At 42.2% G+C, this 20,288-nt stretch overlaps 1 protein-coding gene across 1 annotated transcript in view; it reads left to right on the top strand.

The window, feature by feature from the left end:
• MCCC2 (methylcrotonyl-CoA carboxylase subunit 2) overlaps positions 1–20,288 on the top strand; it is a 75,004-nt gene that overhangs the window by 38,861 nt on the left and 15,855 nt on the right. Inside the window, exons 8-11 of the mRNA XM_052658973.1 lie at positions 11,337–11,401; positions 15,966–16,065; positions 16,177–16,272; positions 20,007–20,079. Of these exons, the coding sequence (XP_052514933.1) occupies positions 11,337–11,401; positions 15,966–16,065; positions 16,177–16,272; positions 20,007–20,079 (334 nt within the window). The remainder of the gene's footprint in view (positions 1–11,336; positions 11,402–15,965; positions 16,066–16,176; positions 16,273–20,006; positions 20,080–20,288) is intronic.

The raw sequence follows: 20,288 nt of genomic DNA, 5'->3' as shown, positions 1-20,288 counted from the left end.
AGCTGAAACTCTGTACCTATTAAACACTAACTCCCTATTTCCTGCCTTCTTCACTACCCTGGAAACCATGATTCTACTTTGTCTATGAATTTGACTACTTTCGGAACCTCATTTAAATGGATCCTATAATATCTGTCCTTCTGTGTTTGCCATATTTCACTTAGGAAAATGTCCTCAAGATTTGTCCATGTTATAACATGTGTCAGAATTTCTTTCCTTTTTAACACTGAATAATATTCCAGTGTACATGTATATACCACATTTTTTCTATTTATCCTTCAGTATACTTTTGGGTTGCTTCCACTTTGGGGCTATTTGGAATAATGCTGCTCTGACCATGTGTGTGCAAATATCTGTGTGAGTCCCTGCTTTCATTTCTTCTGGGTGTATCTTCAGAAGTGGAATTGCTGAGCCATGTGGTAACTCTGTATCTAAATTTTTGAGGAATCACTTCATTCCTCTTTATAGCTAAGTAATATTTCATTGTATGGATAGGCTGTATTTTGTTTATCCATTTATTGGTTGATAGACATTTGAGTTGTTTCCACTGTCAAAAGTACTAAAATATAAAACATTTTCCTTTCTTCTGTGATCTGTCTAGCAGTTGTGTTTTTATTTGCTGTTTCATGACATGGCACCCCCCACCTCTGCCCCAGGCATCTCTGCTTCCCATGGGCCCACTATGACCCCAAAGTTGTGCCATCTCCGTGTGAAAATGTGCTTGGTACCCGGATGGGGATGGGTAAAAGGCTAGCCCTAACCGCCCCCCACCAAGTGGCCTGTTGGCGAGCCCATCTCAGCACTGCCTAGCCCAGGTCTGTGATGGGCTGCCATGATCCTCCCAGAGACACCATGGGGTACACGCCTGACCTATGACCCTGCTCCTGAGCCAGAGCCCCACTGGGGACAGATGGAACAGTCGCTGGTCAGGGGCAGGGAAGAGAAGGTAGGGCAAGACGCAGGGCGCAGGCACCAGTCAGCCAGGAAGCAGGGAGCAGAGGGGAGGAGGACTGCGGAAGAGCAGAGGCTGTAAACCTTAACACATAAGCTCCATTGTCCCGCCAGACTTCATTACAGGAAACAGCTTCAGAGATAAAATTGTTTAGACTTGCACCAGGGTAACCAGTGAGCATTAAACTCCGAGCACAGGACTCTTCTGAGAGTGGGACCCTGTGCACCCTCACTGGCCACCTGCCTGTGAAGTAGGCACTGGGGACTGGATTATGTTATCCCTGGTTTTTCCTCACTTCCCATTTGACCATCTCCATTACTGTGAGTGCCGCGTCCAGCGCGGCAGGTAAGAAAGACCTGAGACGGGCTAGAGCGTAATGAAAAGACAGACACATATCTTTTGGCAAGTGGGGAATCAGGGGTCCTCCTGCTCTCCGTGGCAGGAAGACAAAATGGCTCCTTTCAGCCCACACTTTAATTGGTAGAAGTCACATGAGATCATTAGGGAATGGCTATACTGGGGAGTTTGATCAGTGCCCCATAATGAGGGAGTCAAGTTGAGGCTCTGCTGTTGATCAGGAACATCTTGTTTTGTTTCCATGGGGACGGGCGCAGGGGCAGGCAGTGAAGCGGAGCAGCGAGCACGTTCCGCCCCAAGTATGTGCATTTGGTATGCTTACTAGGACAATCATGAGGGCACAGTTTGCCGCACCCTCGAGTCATGGGGCAGGTTCTGGTCTCTGCTCTGCCAGGCTGCAACATCTCCCCCTTTTCGTTTTGATTGCAGGACTATCATGGTCAGTCCAGAATAGTAATATAGGGCTCTTTTTGTATTAAATTTGGGGGTACCCCGTTAGGATCTGGGAACCAATGGGAATTGTTGGTCCAAACTGTAGGGGAAGTGTCAATCCAGGTTAAGGGTCTAGCTAGTGGAACATAAGTCCGATACAAATCAGCATCTGCCCCAGTTACGGCACAGGAGACCAATGCCACCATAGCCAGCAGCATGGTCTTGGGGGCCTTAGGTGTTTGAGTGCGCAAGAGCACCTGTTCGCTCTTTTGACTGAGGCTCTTCAGTTGTCTGCAAGTCATAGGAGGTGCCTGATGAGTGTGTGGTTGTCCTCCTTGCTTGGGGTGGTGGGGTGGGGGTGCAGGGGGCAGTCCGCCAGGGGCAGCCTCTGGACTTTCTGTGTCACCATTGCCATGCTCATGGTGGAACCCCACATCTCCCGTGGTGCAAATGGGGGATCCTTGGTAAAGCTTGATGCACCTGCTTGGTGTCTAACCAGGGCCTTGACCTGTTGAGACACAACCACATCCTCCTCCCCATGTTATAGGGGGGTTGGTCCTTTCCATGGACCACCTTCTGGAGCCTTCCACCAGACCTCTGGGCGTTGCACTGAAGGAGTATGTGAATGGTGTTTCCCATATGGGGTTGATTTTTGGTCATCTGTTGTGAAAAAATTTAAGGTTAGGAGAGCTGGATGCTCAGGTGTGCAGGTGGAGATTTCCGTGCTATTCCCCCATTTTGTTTTAAAAGTTGACTTTTAAGAGCATAATGTGCTCATTCAACAATAACTTGGCCAGTTTATATGGGATGCCTGTAGAATGACTAATAGACCAGAGAGAGAGCATGTTAGGTTGTAAAAGGTTGTAAAAGATTTACGAGTGTAAGTTGGCCCATTGTCAGTTTTAAGTTTCTTTGGGATGCCCATATGAGTGGAAGCAGCTAATAAATGGCATTGGGCGTGAATGGTGGTTTCACCAGGATGAGCAGAAGCCCAAAGCATATGAGAATAAGTATCAATAGAAACAGGAAGGTAGCTAAGGTGTCCAAACTCAGGAAAATGGGTTACATCCATCTGCCAAATTTCATCTGGAGTAACCCCTCAAGGGGTTAACTCCAGGTGATGGAGGTTGGTAAGCACTGACTTGTTAACAGGAGGGACAGGCTTGAATAATTTGTGTTGCTTGGGATTTAGTAATGTTAAACTGATGTCTAAGGGAATGGCCGATTGATGAAGAAGTTGATGAAACTGGTAAGCCTGCTTAAAAATGGGCATTGTTAGGTCAGCCTGAGAGCTGCCAAGGGTGAGAGGCCCCAGGAGAGGGGAGTGAGCTTGAATATGTGTGATAAAGACAGGAATGGGAGCAAACGGTTTTTTGAAGTTGGAGAAATAGGAGGAATAAGTCGTCAGAATTAACATGTTAAATTTTTGCAGTCTCAGTAGACTTGGTCATTCCAACAACCTAGGCAGGGTCCCTAACAATATTAATAGAGGTCTTTAGAAACAAGTTCTGTAATTTCTGTACTAGTTCCACCCGCTGAGCCGAGGTATGGGGAGTTACTAGAGTGTCTCACTCCCCAGGATCAGTAATGCCTGCTTTGCCATTGTTAGAACCATCTGTAAAATAAGCAGGAGCGCCTGGGATAGGCGCCGCCTTGGTGACTCTGGGCCACACAAAGGGGGTTAGAGAAATAAATTGTAATAATTTATGTGCAGGAGGGTGATTGTCTAAAATGCCCACAAAAGCAGCGAGGGCAACCTGCCATGATAAGCAAATCTGTCAAAGGTGCTATTGCTGAGTTTTGTCAAATGGACCATGAATAGTTTGAGGATCAAAGCCAGTTAACTGGCAAGTATGCTTCTTCCTTGTATAATTAAATTAGACACAAGGGTAACGTACGTCATCAGAGTTTTGCCCTCCTGAGAAAGTGCCAACAGCCATTCTGTGATGCCAAAGGTGGGCTGTTCTTGAAACAGAACTCCCATAGGGGCTTCTGAAGAAGATACGACAATGAAGAGAATAGGATGATCATAATGAATATGATTAAGTTGAGCATTTTGAATGGCAATACTTACTATATCAAGTTCCTTTTTAGCTTGTGGCGTCAGAGTCTGAGGAGAAGGGCTGAGTCCCCTTTAAGGGTCTCAAAGAGGTGTGTAAGTGAACTGGTAGGAACGCACAAAGCAGGGTACAACCAATGAATATCTCCTAAAATGTAGTCCCCATCGTATAAGATCGTGTTGAACTTGGTGAAAAAGTGGGTTTAGGAGAGACTTCTGGGGTAGCTAAGAGTATGTCATCCACAGTGAATGATGGAAACTTGAGGACAGACGGCTCAAGCTCCCTCCAGAGTGCTAGCCAGGTATTGTTGCCATAGCATCACCATCCCCTGAGGCAACATTTTCTATTGGTACCATTTCATGGGGGCTTGTTGGTTAGTACTGGGTACCGAAAAGGCAAATTTTTCTTTGTCTTGTGGAGCTAAGGGGATTGTATAAAAACAGTCTTTAAGATCCAGAACTACAACTGGCCAATCTTGAGGTATGGCCGAAGGGGATGGGGGTCTGGGCTGCAAGGCCTCCATGGGTTGCCTTACTGCATTAATAGCTCCAAGATCATGAAGCAGCCTCCATTTGCCTGATGTTTTTAGGGACTGTGAAAACTGGAGTATTCCAAGGACTAGTACTTTCCTCTGTGTCCTGCTTGAAACTGTTCTACCAAGGCTTGTAAATGCGTAAGTTTCTCCTTTGCTAGAGGCCATTGATCCACCCAAACAGGTTTAGATTTAAGCCATGTTAGAGGTGTGGTGTGTAGTGGTGGAGAAATGTCAATGACCTTCATTGAAAATTTTTATATAGTAGCTCTTTTCTTTCCAGTTTGAGTAAAGAAGGATCTCCCTGTAAATTTTTTCCTAGTCCTTTCCCCAGTTGTTACCCCATTCTCACCATCATATAATCTGCCTTTCCCTTGTTGGAGAGAACTAGGTGCCATTGGGCAAGCAGATCTCTGCCCCATAAATTGCAGGGAATGTCTGCAATAAAAGGTTGGAAGTGGGCAAGTTGTTTGTCGGGCCAAATAGGAAAAGGTGTATGTCAAGGCTGTATATTGTCACCTGCTTATTTAACTTATATGCAGAGTACATCATGAGAAGCGCTGGACTGGAAGAAACACAAGCTGGAATCAAGATTGCCAGGAGAAATATCAATAACCTCAGAGATGCAGATGACACCACCCTTATGGCAGAAAGTGAAGAGGAGCTAAAAAGCCTCTTGATGAAAGTGAAAGAGGAGAGTGAAAAAGTTGGCTTAAAGCTCAACATTCAGAAAACTAAGATCATGGCATCCAGTCCCATCACTTCATGGGAAATAGACGGGGAAACAGTGGAAACAGTGTCAGACTTTATTTTTTGGGGCTCCAAAATCACTGCAGATGGTGACTGCAGCCATGAAATTAAAAGACGCTTACTCCTTGGAAGAAAAGTTATGACCAACCTAGATAGCATATTCAAAAGCAGAGACATTACTTTGCCGACTAAGGTCCATCTAGTCAAGGCTATGGTTTTTCCAGTGGTCATGTATGGATGTGAGAGTTGGATTGTGAAGAAGGCTGAGCGCCGAAGAATTGATGCTTTTGAACTGTGGTGTTGGAGAAGACTCTTGAGAGTCCCTTGGACTGCAAGGAGATCCAACCAGTCCATTCTGAAGGAGATCAACCCTGGGATTTCTCTGGAAGGAATGATGCTGAAGCTGAAGCTCCAGTACTTTGGCCACCTGATGTGAAGAGTTGACTCACTGGAAAAGACTCTGATGCTGGGAGGGATTGGGGGCAGTAGGAGAAAGGGACGACCGAGGATGAGATGGCTGGATGGCATCACGGACTTGATGGACATGAGTCTGAGTGAACTCCGGGAGATGGTGATGAACAGGGAGGCCTGGCGTGCTGCGATTCATGGGGTCGCAAAGAGTCGGACACGACTGAGCGACTGAACTGAACTGAACAGAGGCAAGGAAGAATTGCTGAACTCTGAGCAAGTTGTTGGGATTCTTCCAAGCCTGAGATTTTTTTCCTGGGGTTCAGTCAAGGGCCAGTCATCTGGCCATTGATGAGAAGTAATGATGGAAACGTCAGCTCCAGTATCTAAGAGGCCAGAGGTTTTTCCTTGAATTTTAACCTTACAAGTGGGCCGATCTGAGAGTATTTGTTGAGTAAAGCACACTACTTGATTACCTGTGCTCCCAAATTCTTGTTTTCCTCTGGTGATAGGATTATAGTTGTTAGGGGCATGGTAAGGCAAGAGAAGGAGCTGAGCAGTTCGTTGACCTTGAAGAATGACATGGGATGAGCGAGAAAGAGCCATTACTTCAATTTCTCCCGAATAGTCTAGGTCAATAAGGCCAGGAAGAATTTGGAGGCCCTTGAGAGTAAGGCCACTTCTGCCCAGAATGAGTCCTATAGTCCCCGGTGGAATGGGGCCTTGGGTCCCAGTAGGGATTGCTACAGGGGGTCCGATTCATTAATCTGAACAGTTACTCTGGTTGGGAGGTCCAACGCAGCACTTCTGCTGGTAGTGGCTGGGAGGCTGGAGATAGGCTGAAGGGTGTGCTGGAGATCCTCACCAGCTATGTCCCATTGTTTATGGGGCCTGGGGCTGGCCCCGTTGGCAGTTTCCTGGCTGTAAAGGAGAACCGTTCTTAGGAAATTTTGATCTGTATTGATTAGCCCAGTGATTGCCTTCCTGGCATTGAGGACACAGTCCTAGTGTTTTATTGTTACAAGTGGGTGGAGGTATTGTAATACCTGTTTTAGATCGAGAATGGCAATCCTTTTTCATATGCCCAGGCTTTTCACATTGAAAACATTTGGCCGGGGAAGAGCTAAAATTATTTTTAAAGGCAGCACAAATTGCTTGAGCTAACGTGGTTTGTTTGTAAGCCTGTGTACCGATATTCTGACATGCTCAAACAAAATCTGCAGGGCTGCCGTTTTGACGAATAGGGTTAAGGGCAGCCTTGCAATCTTCATTGGCATTTTCATAGGCTAATTGTTTTAACAAAATGTCCTCCACTGTAGGACTATTAATTTGACAGTGGAGAGCAGATGAGAGCCAGTCTACAAATTCAGTGAGTCTTCTCCAGGTCTCTGTAATATTTTAACAAATGAACCGGTAGGCTTGTCAGGGTCTGATACTGTCTGCCACACCCTTCGGCAACATTTGGTGACCTGTTCGTACGCTCCCACCAGTGTACCTTCATAAGTCAGTGGGGCTGTTGGCCTGGTATATTGCCCTGTACCTATGAGCATTTCGAAGGTAAGATTATGTCCAGTGGCCAAATTAGTATGGGCTTGCTCTTGGCACAACTCAGTATAAGAAGCAAAAAACTGTAACTATTAGGGACCACTTAAAGCTGCTTTGGCTAACATTTTAACATTGTAAGAAGAACTTCTTCCACAGAAACAAATTTCCAACAGTTCCTGTGTTAAGGGGAATTAGCCCTGTTCAACCTAACACTAGATTTTAGTTCCTTTAAAACATTGATGTCAAAAGTTTCATGGGTTGTAATAACCTGAGTGGGATTATTGGCGTGGGGTCTGTAATCAATAGGGAAAGCAAGATGGTCCTCAATGTTTAAAGCACACAGACGAAGGGTGGAGGCCATGGCAGGCTGAAATTGAGTCAGCAGCTTATCCTCCCAAGACATTTCTGGATCCAGTGGAGGTGGTGGTGGTGGAAAATCACCCTCAGGTTTAGGTGGCAGAGGGGCGGAAGGGTAAACAAGAGCCGCTTCTGGGGACACCGCCTTCTGGAATGATTTCTCAGTCTGTAAAGGGTATAGGACCGATCGCACTAGCCCCAGGTCGCAAATACCATCACGAGTGTGCGATCCCCTCTCCTGTGTGCTGGTTTCAAATTCTCTCCCACTCAATCCCAACTTTCAATATCTAAAGTGCCTTCTTCCAGAAACCAAGGATTATATTTAACCGCCTCTGACTTCCCTGGTGGCTCAGACCGTCAAGCGTCTGCCTACAAGGCAGGAGACCAGGGTTCGATCCCTGGGTTGGGGAGATCCCCTGGAGAAGGAAACGGCACCCCACTCCAGTCCTCTTGCCTGGAAAATCCCATGGACGGAGGAGCCTGGTGGGCTACAGTCCATGGGGTCGCGAAGAGTCGGACGCGACTGAGCAACCTCGCTTTCACTTTAACTGAGCAATTGCGTCAGTTGCTCCTCTTTCACCTGCGCGCTAGCAGTCTGGAGGAGGTGCCTCAAAAGCTGGAGATGCTGTTTCTCAGCTTTACTCAAATCATTCCCCATTGTTACCCTGACTTTGTAAGACAACAAGGGACTTTCCACTCTTGGAGTCTGAGGGCCTGGTCGTGATCCAGGCGTCTCACTTACCGCTTGCTGTCTTCACTTTCAGTTTTTCCCCTCGGCGGAATTCTTCCCAATTTCAGGTTCCTGTTTGGGCGCCACCTGCCGTGTCCAGCACAGCGGGTGAGAAAGGCCTGAAACAGGACGGGCGGGCGCGTAGTGAAAAGTTAAGACACATAATTGGGCAAGCAGGGAATCAGGGGGTCCTGCTGCTCTCCGTGGCAGGAAGACAAAATGGCTCCTTTCAGCCAGCACTTTAATTGGTAGAAGTCACATGAGATCATTAGGGAATGGCTATACTGGGGAGTTTGATCAGCGCACCATAACGAGGGAGTCAAGTTGAGGCTCTGCTGTTGATCAGGAACATCTTGTTTTGTTTCCATGGGGACGGACGCAGGGGCAGGCAGTGAAGCGGAGCAGCGAGCAAGTCCTGCTCCAAGTATGTGCATTTGGTATGCTTACTAGGACAATCACGAGGGCACAGTTTGCCGGACCCTCGAGTCATGGGGCAGTTTCTGGTCTGTGCTGAACCAGACTGCAACAGCGAGTTTCAGGAAAGCAGCGGTCACCCTGCAGTTTATGCCACAACTTGATCCTAGATTTCAGAGGGATAAACAGAGGGTGGGTAAAGACACAGGTAGTTAGTACAGATTACAAGGAAACATCCCACTGTGTATGTATAATCCAAGAATATTAAAGAGGTAAACAGAATAATGCCAAGAAATTCTACAGGTATGGTAAACCTAAAGTGGAGTATTATTCAGCCATAAAAAGGAATGAAGTTCTGACACATCCTACAACATCGATAAACCTTGAAAACACTGAGCCAGACACAAAAGGACAAACACTGCCTGGTTCCACTTCTATGAAATATGTAGAATAGGCAGATTCATAGAGACAGAAGGTAGGTTAGCGGTTGCCCAGGTCTAGGGTGGGAGTGTACGGGTTAGGGATGCTTCTTTTGAGAGTGATGGAATGTTCTGGGATTAGGTGGTGGTGATGATTACACAGCCTTGTTAATATAATAAAGAACACTGAATTGTATTCTTTTAAGTGGCAAATTTTCTGGTACATGAATTATATCTTACAAAGGAAGTTTATTGTTTCAAAAGTTTATCTTTGGTTTTGGAATACTAACACAAGTTTATTAAAAAGAGAATGTTAAAAGATTTTATGCTTTGTGTTAATTTTCAATAACTTTTTTACTGAGGATCAGGTAGGTAAGCCTGAAAAACTACCATTTCGGATGTAGTAAAAGTCTCAAGGCTTCATTCCAAAAGCCTGCAGAATAATACTAAATATTATTCTTTAATATCTCTCTAGCTATATTCATAGTGATTGTTGGTTAATTTACTATGTATAGTAAATTTTCCTGGGTAGTTCTTGTTTATTTTTTATTAGAGAATGAGTACAGATATAACTAGAATTTAAAACATCTTTTTGGGAATAAGGCATTATCATAATATGGATATAATGCTATTTTTGAGAGAGGATTTTGTTAGCATCTGGATAAGGAAGATAAAGGTCAACATCATAGTGTCTGTTCACTGGATTCAGATTTAACTTATACCTTAGAAAGAAGCAACCTGGCCACTGAAGTCTGCAGTTCTGTTAGAGAACTGAACCCTGTTCAGTAGTCTGCAATCAAAAGGCCATGTTTATAGGGAGAAAAAAAGCAGCAGCAGCCTCAGCTGTTGGAGAATTCTAAATTTTGATGCTTGTTTTACCGAAAATTGAGAAAAGGCTTTGCAGGTTTCACACATAATGTGAGGTTGAGTTGCCATAGCTTTCCATAGCTTAAAGTGGTTGAAAAAAAATGCACAGTAATAAGGCAAGGTTTCGAAGGAGCTGTTTTGTTGTCTTATCTTTTATTGTCCAAGCTTGTTATTTACTAGAATGAGCCATTTTCTTTTTCTCTTAAGCTTTTATCAAATTTTTATATGTCAGTTTCAGACATGTGTGAGTGTTTCAGTAAATATTAACTGATGACAAATTTTCTTTTTTCAGCTGATACTAGTTCCCTGAAAATGAATATCCTTTATCAGTTATTTATTAGTTTTTATAATTTTAAATATCCAGACACCTTTGTAACTAGTTATTGTCTGGACTGAATGTTATTTTACACTGAATTTTTTGGGAAGAAGAGAACCAAGAATTTAGTTCTGGGGGTGGAATAATTGGAGGTAAAAAATGTAATTACTTCTCCCTGTATAATAATATTTAAGACAGAGCTTTTGATGTAGTGAATAAGTCATTCCTATGCTGTATTTTAGGTTAATGTTCATTATTCTAACAAAAGCTTTTTAAAAAATTGCTTGGAGAAAAAGAAACAAATCAACTAACCCAAAGAAGAATCAATAAACGATTCCTAAGGGACCAGGTTGGCATTTAGCCTTAAATCCTTTTTCTTGTTAAAACTTCTCAGACTATAATTAGGACATTCTTAATTTATTACTTAACGTTTCTTTCTTTTTGGTCATATTCTCATGAATCTTAGATGTGGGTAATCATGGAGATTTTTTTCCCCCATCTTAAACATACTATGCCTTTGAGAGTTTATTTTTGATAGTCACTGGAATTATTCAGCAAAGGTGAAAAAAAAAATAGCGTTACTCCAGTACATTTATTGGGTGTCCAGAGATGAATAAATCACAATTTCTGCCATCCAGGAATTCACAGTATAGAAAAGATGAGAGAGATACACACAAATTAGTGAAATACAGTCCGGCAAGTGCCATTGGAGGTGTAAGTGGAATCTGCTCAATACCGTGGAGTGTCGTTCATGGTTTAAAGGCCTGGGCAGATCAGGGAAAGCCACACAGAGCAGGTCGGGCTTGAAAGAGAAGTGGGGGTTCATTGGGTGGATGAGAGGAAGAAGGGAGCCCAGGTAGTAGGAACAACGTATGCGCAGATACAAAGGCTTTAAGGTGCATGTGGAGGCAGAATAATGCTGGGGAAAGAGCGTGCTTTCAAGCCAGGAATGTCTGGGTCCAAGTCAGTTTCTGTCCCTTGCTTGGGGGCTATGGGCAAGTTCCTTAGTGACTCTGGGTTCGCATTTCTTGTCTGTAGACTAGAGACAATATTATCCAGGTGGGTTAAATGAGAAACAAAATATGTAGTTCTGTGAAAGAAAGAAGGGTAGATAGAGCCAGGTTAGGGAATGTATGGGAAGGCATTTTAATAACTCTGATGGACAAAACTCACCTTTGACTTTTATCTTTGTTGTAGGTTAAAGCAGCCACTGGAGAAGAGGTGTCAGCTGAGGATCTTGGTGGGGCTGATCTTCACTGCAGGTGAAACAGAAGCAGTTGTTTCTCCCCAGGATTGATTGTTGTTTATCTGTTTAAAAGAAATTTTAAATTATTTTTTCCAAGTGTTAAACTTGCCAGATCAAACCAGTTTACTTATTCTAGATCTGCAGTTTTGGGGTTCAGTTCTTTAGTGTTCCATTTCTAAGCAAGAACATCAGCTTTTTATTATAGCCTAGAAAGACTGGAGAGACAGATTTATCATTTATTTAACAAATACTCATTGAACACCTGTTATGTATCAGGCACTATTTAGATATTCAAGGTTATAAGATAGACTTTGTCTTTGATCTCAGGCTTATAGTCTAGTCAGGGAAGTTTGTTTCACCTCCTTCAAAATAGAACATAAATGTGTATACATGATGAGGGCCACAAAAAAAGAAGTATAGGGAAGGCATATAGAAGGTAGAGCTAACCCAGTGGTGTGCAGGCATTATGACATTGCTTAATTAACACTTGTTAAGTGGAGGACAGGGTGCTGGATGGTGAGCCGTGATTCAACAATAGACCATAAGAGAATCTGAAATAGAGAAGTTTATTAGTCATAGGTCCTGGAGAAATTACACAGCACACCTTGAGGGACCACATGAGGTGGTCAAGCCAGAGTGCCCAGAGATGAGACAGGACTTGGGGTACATGTTTTTATTAGGGTCGATGATTGGAGTGCTTTGGGGTCCCCTGACTAGGGCCGGATTGTTAATCAAACCAGAAGATTGGGGGTAGTGTTAAGTTCCTTAGAGACTGTATATAAGCATGCAGGCTGTGAGAGGCAGTGGAGACTGTTGACCATTAGGGTTGTTGGGGAAGTCATTGAGAACTTACATTTGCTCGTGACTGAGCTGCTTCCTAGGTCTTGTTTGAGGAGCCTGTGTCCATTCAAGGTCCCTGCAGGCTGCATGGAATGCTGAGGAATAGCTTGGCTAAATGCTCAGTAAGAGGTAAACACTTAGCATGTTCTCTGAGAAGGGAAAATATCCTGCCTTGTGGCATCTGCCAATCCATATTTGTGGTATAAATTATCCCACTAGGCCTGATTTTAAGCTACCAATGGGACAACACTGATCATGGCATCAGGAAGAGATACATACAGTTGGCTCTTGTGAGGCAGGCGTGAGCCAGCTCCATTACATCACCGGTTGGCCCATTACAGGTTAAAGTTCAGGAGTAAGAATACCACCATCTAGCTCCTAGAATTTCATGAGGATTAACTGAGATATTATGTGTAAATTGCTTGAAACAATACCTACTTTAAACTAAGTACCTATAAATGTTAACTGTCATTATTATCATGTTGATCATCATAATCTTCAGTATTGTTATGAGCGATTAGGAAATCATTGAAGAGTATTAAGAAGAGATGTATTGTTATCAGATCTTTCATTAGAAAAATCCTAGACGGAAGATACTTAGTAGGTTGGCAAGAGTGTATGAGGGACCAGTTGGATGGCTGTAGCAATAGCATAGGTGCTGCTGGCTTAGATGGTTATGGTGGTGGTGAAGGTAGGAAGGGAGCAATCACATTTGTGCTCTATTTTGGAGGTAGAGTTGAGGGATTTGTTGATGGATTTCATATATGGGGCACAGGAAAGTGAGGTGATGAAGGTGATGGCGTGAAACGGTTTTATTCCCTGAGTCTGGGAGGACTGGAGAAGGGGCAGAGTTTGGGATGCAACAGAGGGATCAAGCGTTGCCAAGTTAGAGATGCTCCAGGCATCCAAGTAGAGATGCTGAGTAGGCAGTTAACTGTAAGTGTCTGGAGCCCAGATCAGTGCTCGAGAACCATCAGCACAGAGGTGCAATTTAAACCACCGGACTAGATGAGTCCATCTCGAGCTGAGTGTAGATAAGGAAAAGGGCCCAGGACTAGACTTTAAAGAACCCAGACATAAATGGCAGGTAGATTTAATCATTGAGCTCAGTGGCCTGGGAGGTGCGGTAAACCTTTCTTTGCTCTGCCATCCCACAAACCAGCAGGTGGCTGTAGGAACAGTCATGGGAGCAGGGAAATATGCACAATGTTTCCACTCTCCTATCAAAGAACACTGCTATGCCTTTTGAAGAGCTGGCTAAGTTTTCTGCCTCAGTTTTCCATTCACTCCTTTCTCACTGAGCACTTATTGTGGATAGATGGATTCTACTAAGTGTTATGAGCAATGCAGAAGAATTTCAGGCCTAGTCCTTGCCCTCAAGGATTTATAATTTAATTAGGCGGGTAAATGAATGAACCAAAAAAACAGTTACAGAGCGAATATGCTAGCTTGCGTCCAGTTAGGGAGTTTGGGATTGACATGAACGCACTGCTTTATATTTAAAAAAGATAACCAGTAAGGACCTACTATGTAGCACAGGGAACTCAGCTCAGTGTTATGTAACAACCTAAACGGGAAAAGAATTTGAAAAAGAATTGATACATACATATGTATAACTGAGTCACTTTGTTGTATACCTGAAACTTACACAACCTGTTAATCAGCTGCTGCTGCTACTGCTAAGTCACTTCAGTCGTGTCTGACTCTGTGCGACCCCATAGATGGCAGCCCACCAGGCTCCCCCGTCCCTGGGATTCTCCAGGCAAGAACACTGGAGTGGGTTGCCATTTCCTTCTCTAATGCATGAAAGTGAAAAGTGAAAGTGATGTCGCTTAGTCGTGTCCGACTCTTAGCGACCCCATGGACTGCAGCCCACCAGGCTCCTTCGCCCATGGGATTTTCCAGGCAAGGGTACTGGAGTGGGGCGCCATTGCCTTCTACTCCAATATAAAATCAAAAGGTGGAAAAGTTAGGGGTGTAGATTCTAGGATTCATCTTCCATTTGCCTCACTTGTTACCCTTGTGACTAGACAAACTACTAAACTTCCCGGAGCCTCATTTCCTCATGTGTGAAATGGAGATGTGAATTGCTTCTGCCTCACAGCACACTGTCTGTGGCATACTAAGCACTCTATTACTGCCAGCTATTATCGTTAATAATAGCTTGTTTAAAGTCATGTGGATTAGGTGGTGATGGCTTTTTTGGGAACAGTGTCATAAAATTTACTAGTCACAAGTTGCTTTGGTTCTCTCTGTTATTATAAATAAATACTTGTACATCTCAGATTTGTCATCCTTAGTAGTTAATTTGACACAAAGCTTTACATAATAGAGTGTCTCATCAAAAGTTTCTCTTTCCTACTGTTTTGGTAAATACTAGGCAGTTTTTAAAAGAAGACATTTTATTTTAAATATTTACTGATTGGGAAGCAATCTCTTCTATTTCTCTTTCCTTACTGAGTTACTATAGTGTAGACAGAAGTCAGCAATTGCAGCTGGTATTATGTGTGAAGTGTTCAAAAGATACGGTCAGTTGTAAAATGCCTTATTAAGTTGAAGAAACTGAAGGATCTACCATTTGCAAAGGTATTGGAGGACACATGGTCCCTGCTTTTACTGAGGAACACCCAAGCCCAAAGTGGACGGTGAAACCACCGTGAGAGTCCCAGTCTGGACATATCTCCCAAGGATTTGGTGTTTTCCTTGGACAAGACATCAAAATGTAGACGATGACAGCTTAGTCTTTGCTTATTTTTGTTGTTTAGCCACTTGGTCGTGTCTGACTCTTTGCCACCCCGTGGAGTAGCCCACCAGTCCCCTCAGTCCATGGAGTTCTCCAGGCAAGAATACTGGAATGGGTTGCCGTTTCCTTCTCCAAATCTTTGCTCATAAAATAAACTAAAATTCTATTCTTTTCAGGTATATATTTTTGCCTGACTTTATAGTTCTTCCTAAAATAATTCATTAGAAAGTTGTAGCCATCCATCCACAAGTGCAATGACAAGCCATCTAAGAACCAGAGCATGTCCATATCTCATTCACATTGAACTTGAAGTGGAGAGGGACTTCCATGCCTTAACACAGTGCCACGCTATCAGTTATTTTCACCATTGATCCGAGGGACAGTGTCTTCAAGCCTTTGTGTGTGCTACCTGCGACAGCTTACTCTGGGGGTGTACCTTGACAAGGGAGGCCTCAGCAGTCTCTCAGAAATGAGAAGTCACAGTTGGTGTCTTCACAGTTGATGAAGATAATGAAGTTGTGATCATCTTTACAGTTGATGAAGGTACACAGTTTGTACCTCAGTGAGGTACAAACACTTGTCGTTGTTACCAGCTACATCACAAAAGTGGGCCAGCTGAGGTTGAAATATATTATATGCAGTTTTATCTGTGGTGTACGGGATGAGCATCAAATAGAAGTTCTTGCCAGTAAGGCCCTGTGGTCCACTAGAAGAAAGTCAGGATTGAGAAATAGAAGGTGAGGGTTCTTATGCAGCTACTGGCGGTCCTAGAGCAGGTATATAACTTCTGGGTGCCTCAGTTTTCCCTGTTTGTAAATCAAGATTAATAATACAGTTTGCCATGGACGTTATGAAGATCAAATTAGATGACAGCTATTAAAGTGTTCTGGAAGCAAAAAGATGTCATCCTTAGATGAGAGAAGATTCTTGGGGTTTAAGATATTTAATTATTTTCCTTTCCCCTGTTCTGATTGTTTTAGTGTGCTTTACTCTGTAGAAAGTCTGGAGTAGGTGACTACTACGCTTTGGATGATAAGCATGCTCTTCACTTAGCTAGGAAGATTGTGAGGAGTCTAAATTATCAGAAGAAAATGGATGTGAGTTGAATTTGTTGTTATATTTTTTTATTTTTCCAATGCATTTTGGCTTATGTCACCTTGAAATAATATCTTTAAACAGGCTAATGTTGTTATTCTGTATTTCTGCAGGTTACCATTGAACCTTCTGAAGATCCTTTATTTCCTGCTGATGAATTGTATGGAATAGTTGGTGCCAACCTTAAGAGGAACTTTGATGTCCGAGAGGTGTGTAAAGTGGAACTGTGAGCTATAAGCTATGCTTATATGAGCTATAAGCTATAGTTCAAGGCATGTGTTTAAACTTCGTGTGAACTAGTAAGCTGTATGTATCCATTTTCAAAGCTGAAGTCTGTTTTATATATGGGACATAAAAGGGAAAGATCTCTTACTAAAAGAAAAAAGGGGGAACACCTCTTAATTTTCAGCAAGTTTTCCCTGCATGATGCCTAAGCTTGCTTTGTTCATATTTAGTGCTCTCTGTTCCTGTGGACATGAGGAAAGATGTAGGGCAACGTTATAATTTCCAGCTATTTCTTTTTTGGGTTCTTATTTCGGGAAATGGATGGAATGTCAGTAAGTTGTTGAAAGAAAAAACATACCCTTTTAGATCAATAGGACATGAACAAAGGATTAGACTTTTGATTACAGCTGAGGATGTTGCTATGGTTACAGATTGTCTTCCATGGTCTAGGTCAACAGTTTTTAGTGCTTGCATACAGCATGTAATCTTTTCTGGCAGAATACTTTTTAAATTAGGAAATTGTCCTAATATCAGATTCTGTGCCTTTAATATTTTGTTATGTTTCCCCTTGACTGTAAAACTATTATATACTAATTGTGAAAAATATAGAAAATGCAGAAAAACAAAAATTGCTTGTAATTCCACCATCTAGAGAAAGCAGCCAATATTTTGGTATTTTGGCTTAATGTGTGTGTATACATTTTTATGTAGTTCAGATAGTATATATATATATATACTAGGAGTGGAAATCAATGCTTAAATTATAAACATTTCCCCATTATTTAAAAGTTCTTCATGAAACATTTTTTTGTAGCTAGGTCCTCATTCTTACACTAGTACTTGGTGACATGACAGGCACTCAGTAAATATATTTTTGGAAGAATTGATGAGTGTAACATCCAACTTATGGATGTGAGTAATTATTTATTTAGGAAATACCCTATTATTGTTAGAGAGTCTTAAATCCTGGATTTTAATGGAGCTTCAACTGGTACTTCACTTTGGCAAGGTAACTTAGTTAACTATATGTTTTAAAATTAGGTTTTTGGTTTGACTTCTCAGTTAATTACAGGCATAGAGAAAAAAATGGTACTTATAAGGATGCTGTCCCTGAAAAATGAGTTGTTCTAACAGTCAAGTTTTCTAGATGGTTAAGGATTCATTCTTTCAAGCATAATCACTTTTTTCATATATTTGACAGTATTTATTGCATGCTTTTTCTGTGAACATATTATTTCAGGAACCAGGGGTAGAGAAATAAGCAAAACAGATGCAAATCCATGCCTTCATGGTAGTTCATCTTTTTTTTTTTTAAACAGTATTTCAATTTCATCTTAATTGGTATCTTTTTATAAATAGACCTCTGTCTTCTTAAATTGTATCCTAGCTTCTTCATGTTCATCACTGTGATGATAATTTATTATATTTTTCTGTAATAGCAAATAAGCCTTGTTTGGAGATATTAGTATATGGAGCTGTGGGACAGCATTGGGATATTAACTGAAAAACCCAGTTCTGGTCCTTGCTTCCCTAGTCAGTGGTATTGGGATTGAACCTCTGAGTAATGATTTCCACTCCTACAAATAGGAATAATATCATGTGATATGTCTGCTTCCTAAAGTTTACTTCTTTGGGAAGATGAGTTAGTATATTTTATGTGGTTAAATGAGCTTCATCATAAAGCAAATAGAAGGGAGTTTCATGTTAAGTGGCCCCAGGTTTCTCTGACCTTGAGTGATTTTATTTTTGTATGAAAGAATGGTCAAAGTAAGTTATTCACTCATTTTTCAGCCTTTGCATCTTGTAAAATACGTCTTTGATTGACATGGTAAGCAGGGAAAAGGAAGTTTGAACTGGACTGAAAAAATGATGCATAGCATCTAAAATGGTTTCTGAAAAAATTTGGAATATGCTTCATGTTTAGAACACTTTGAAATAGTCCTGATGTTTAATGCTGAGCACTGAGGATTATCTGGTAACTTTGATCTCTTATAGATTAATGACATGTATATATACATGTGTGTATGTAGAAACATCTGTCAGATTCAGAATCAATGAACCTTTATTGAAGACTTAATAACAGCTGCCTTTCAGTGAGTGCCAGGCAGTGTGCTTTGTTATTAGCACTTAAGTATTATTATTATTAAACACATGAGGAAACTGAGGTTTTGAGGATTTTAGGTAACCAGCCTATGACTCCAGTTTCCAAGTGGTGGAGCTGGGAGTCAGAGCTGGTTCTTCATCTCAGCATTATTTTCTTAGGTTCCTTTGTTACTAGTTCATCACATCTTCACAACTTTGTTCCGTTTCTGCAGAAGTGAGACCTGAGGCTCAGAGGGGCTAATTGACTTACTCAAGGACCCACAAATGGCCCACAAATTATATGTGATACCATATGTTGGAGCCTAAGTCTTCTGACTCTAAGGCTAGACCTTTCTTTCTTTCTTCTTTTTCTTGTTTTAATATATTCTCTTAATTGAAGTATAGTTGATTTACAGTGTTGTGTTAGTTTCAGGTATACAGTACAGTGATTCAGTTTTACATATATATAAAATATACATATATATGTGTGTGTATGTATATATATATACACACATATATTCTTTTTCAGATTCTTTGCCCTTTCAGTTCAGTTCACTTCAGTCACTCAGTTGTGTTCGACTCTTTGCGACCCCATGAATCGCAGCACACCAGGCGTCCCTGTCCATTACCAACTCCCGGAGTTCACTCAGACTCACGTCCATTGAGTCAGTGATGCCATCCAGCCATCTCATCCTCTGTTGTGCCCTTTAGGTTATTACAAAATATTGAGTATGCTTCCCTGTTCTATACAGTGGGTCCCTGCTTTCTGATTGAATCCCTGACCCTCAGCTAATACATTTGACAGCCCCTGAAGCTCTGAGTCCAGTAACCAGCCCTTGTAGTCTCTGCTTCTCTGCTACTCAGCCCTTGTAGGATGCCATGTGGTTCAGTTCAGTTCAGTCGCTCATTTGTGTCTGACTCTTTGTGACCCCATGGACTGCAGCGTGCCAGCCTTCCCTGTCCATCACCAGCTCCTGGAGCTTCTTCAAGCTCACGTCCGTGAGCTTGGGTCTGGTGATGCCGTCCAACCATCTCATCCTCTGTCGTCCCCTTCTCCTGCCTTCAATCTTTCCCAGCACCAGGGTCTTTTCCTGTGAGTCAGTTCTTCCCATCAGATGGCCAAAGTATTGAGTTTCAGCTTTAGCATCAGTCCTTCCAATGAATATTGAGGACTGACTTCCTTTAGGATTGACTGATTGGATCTCCTAGCAGTCCAAGGGACTCTCAACAGTCTTCTCCAACACCATAGTTCAAAAGCATCTGTTCTTCGGCACTTAGCTTTCCTTATAGTCCAACTCTCTCATCCATACATGACTACTGGAAAAACCATAACTTTGACTAGATGGACCTTTATCAGCAAAGTAATGTCTCTGCTTTTTAATATGCTGTCTAGGTTGGTCTAGGTTGGCCATGTGGTACTGTTGCTTTTATAGTGAAGTGTAATATCAGGACTCAGAATGACTTCAGGGCATTAACCATACAAGTCGAGTGAAATTTTACTGAGATTTTCTGAACAGGGTGAAATTTTGTGGAAGTGACAGCTTCATTAAGAATTTGTTTTCCTTATGAATAACTTGAATGCACAAAGCCTTTTGTAATATAATTTCTCAGGGACATTGCTATTTTTTCCTCTTAGGTCATTGCTAGAATTGTGGATGGAAGCAGATTCAATGAGTTCAAAGCCTTGTATGGAGACACATTAGTTACAGGTATAAAGATGAAGAATTGAAAATGTGAACATTTTATGATGCGTTGAAAACAAATGATCTCTTGTCTCACGCCTCTGATGCGCTTGGCATGAGCTTTGTTATTTAGAGCAGTACAAATGTGAGTCACAGTATTCAAGAGGAAGTGTTTTGTAAGGATCATTTGTAGCTGAATGGCTTTATGGATCCAGAGTTTAAAATCACGAGGGCAA

The sequence above is a fragment of the Budorcas taxicolor genome, chromosome 20, assembly GCF_023091745.1.
Source record: "Budorcas taxicolor isolate Tak-1 chromosome 20, Takin1.1, whole genome shotgun sequence".
In the NCBI taxonomy this organism is placed as follows: Eukaryota; Metazoa; Chordata; class Mammalia; order Artiodactyla; family Bovidae; genus Budorcas; species Budorcas taxicolor.
This window is presented reverse-complemented; position numbering and strand designations above follow the sequence as displayed.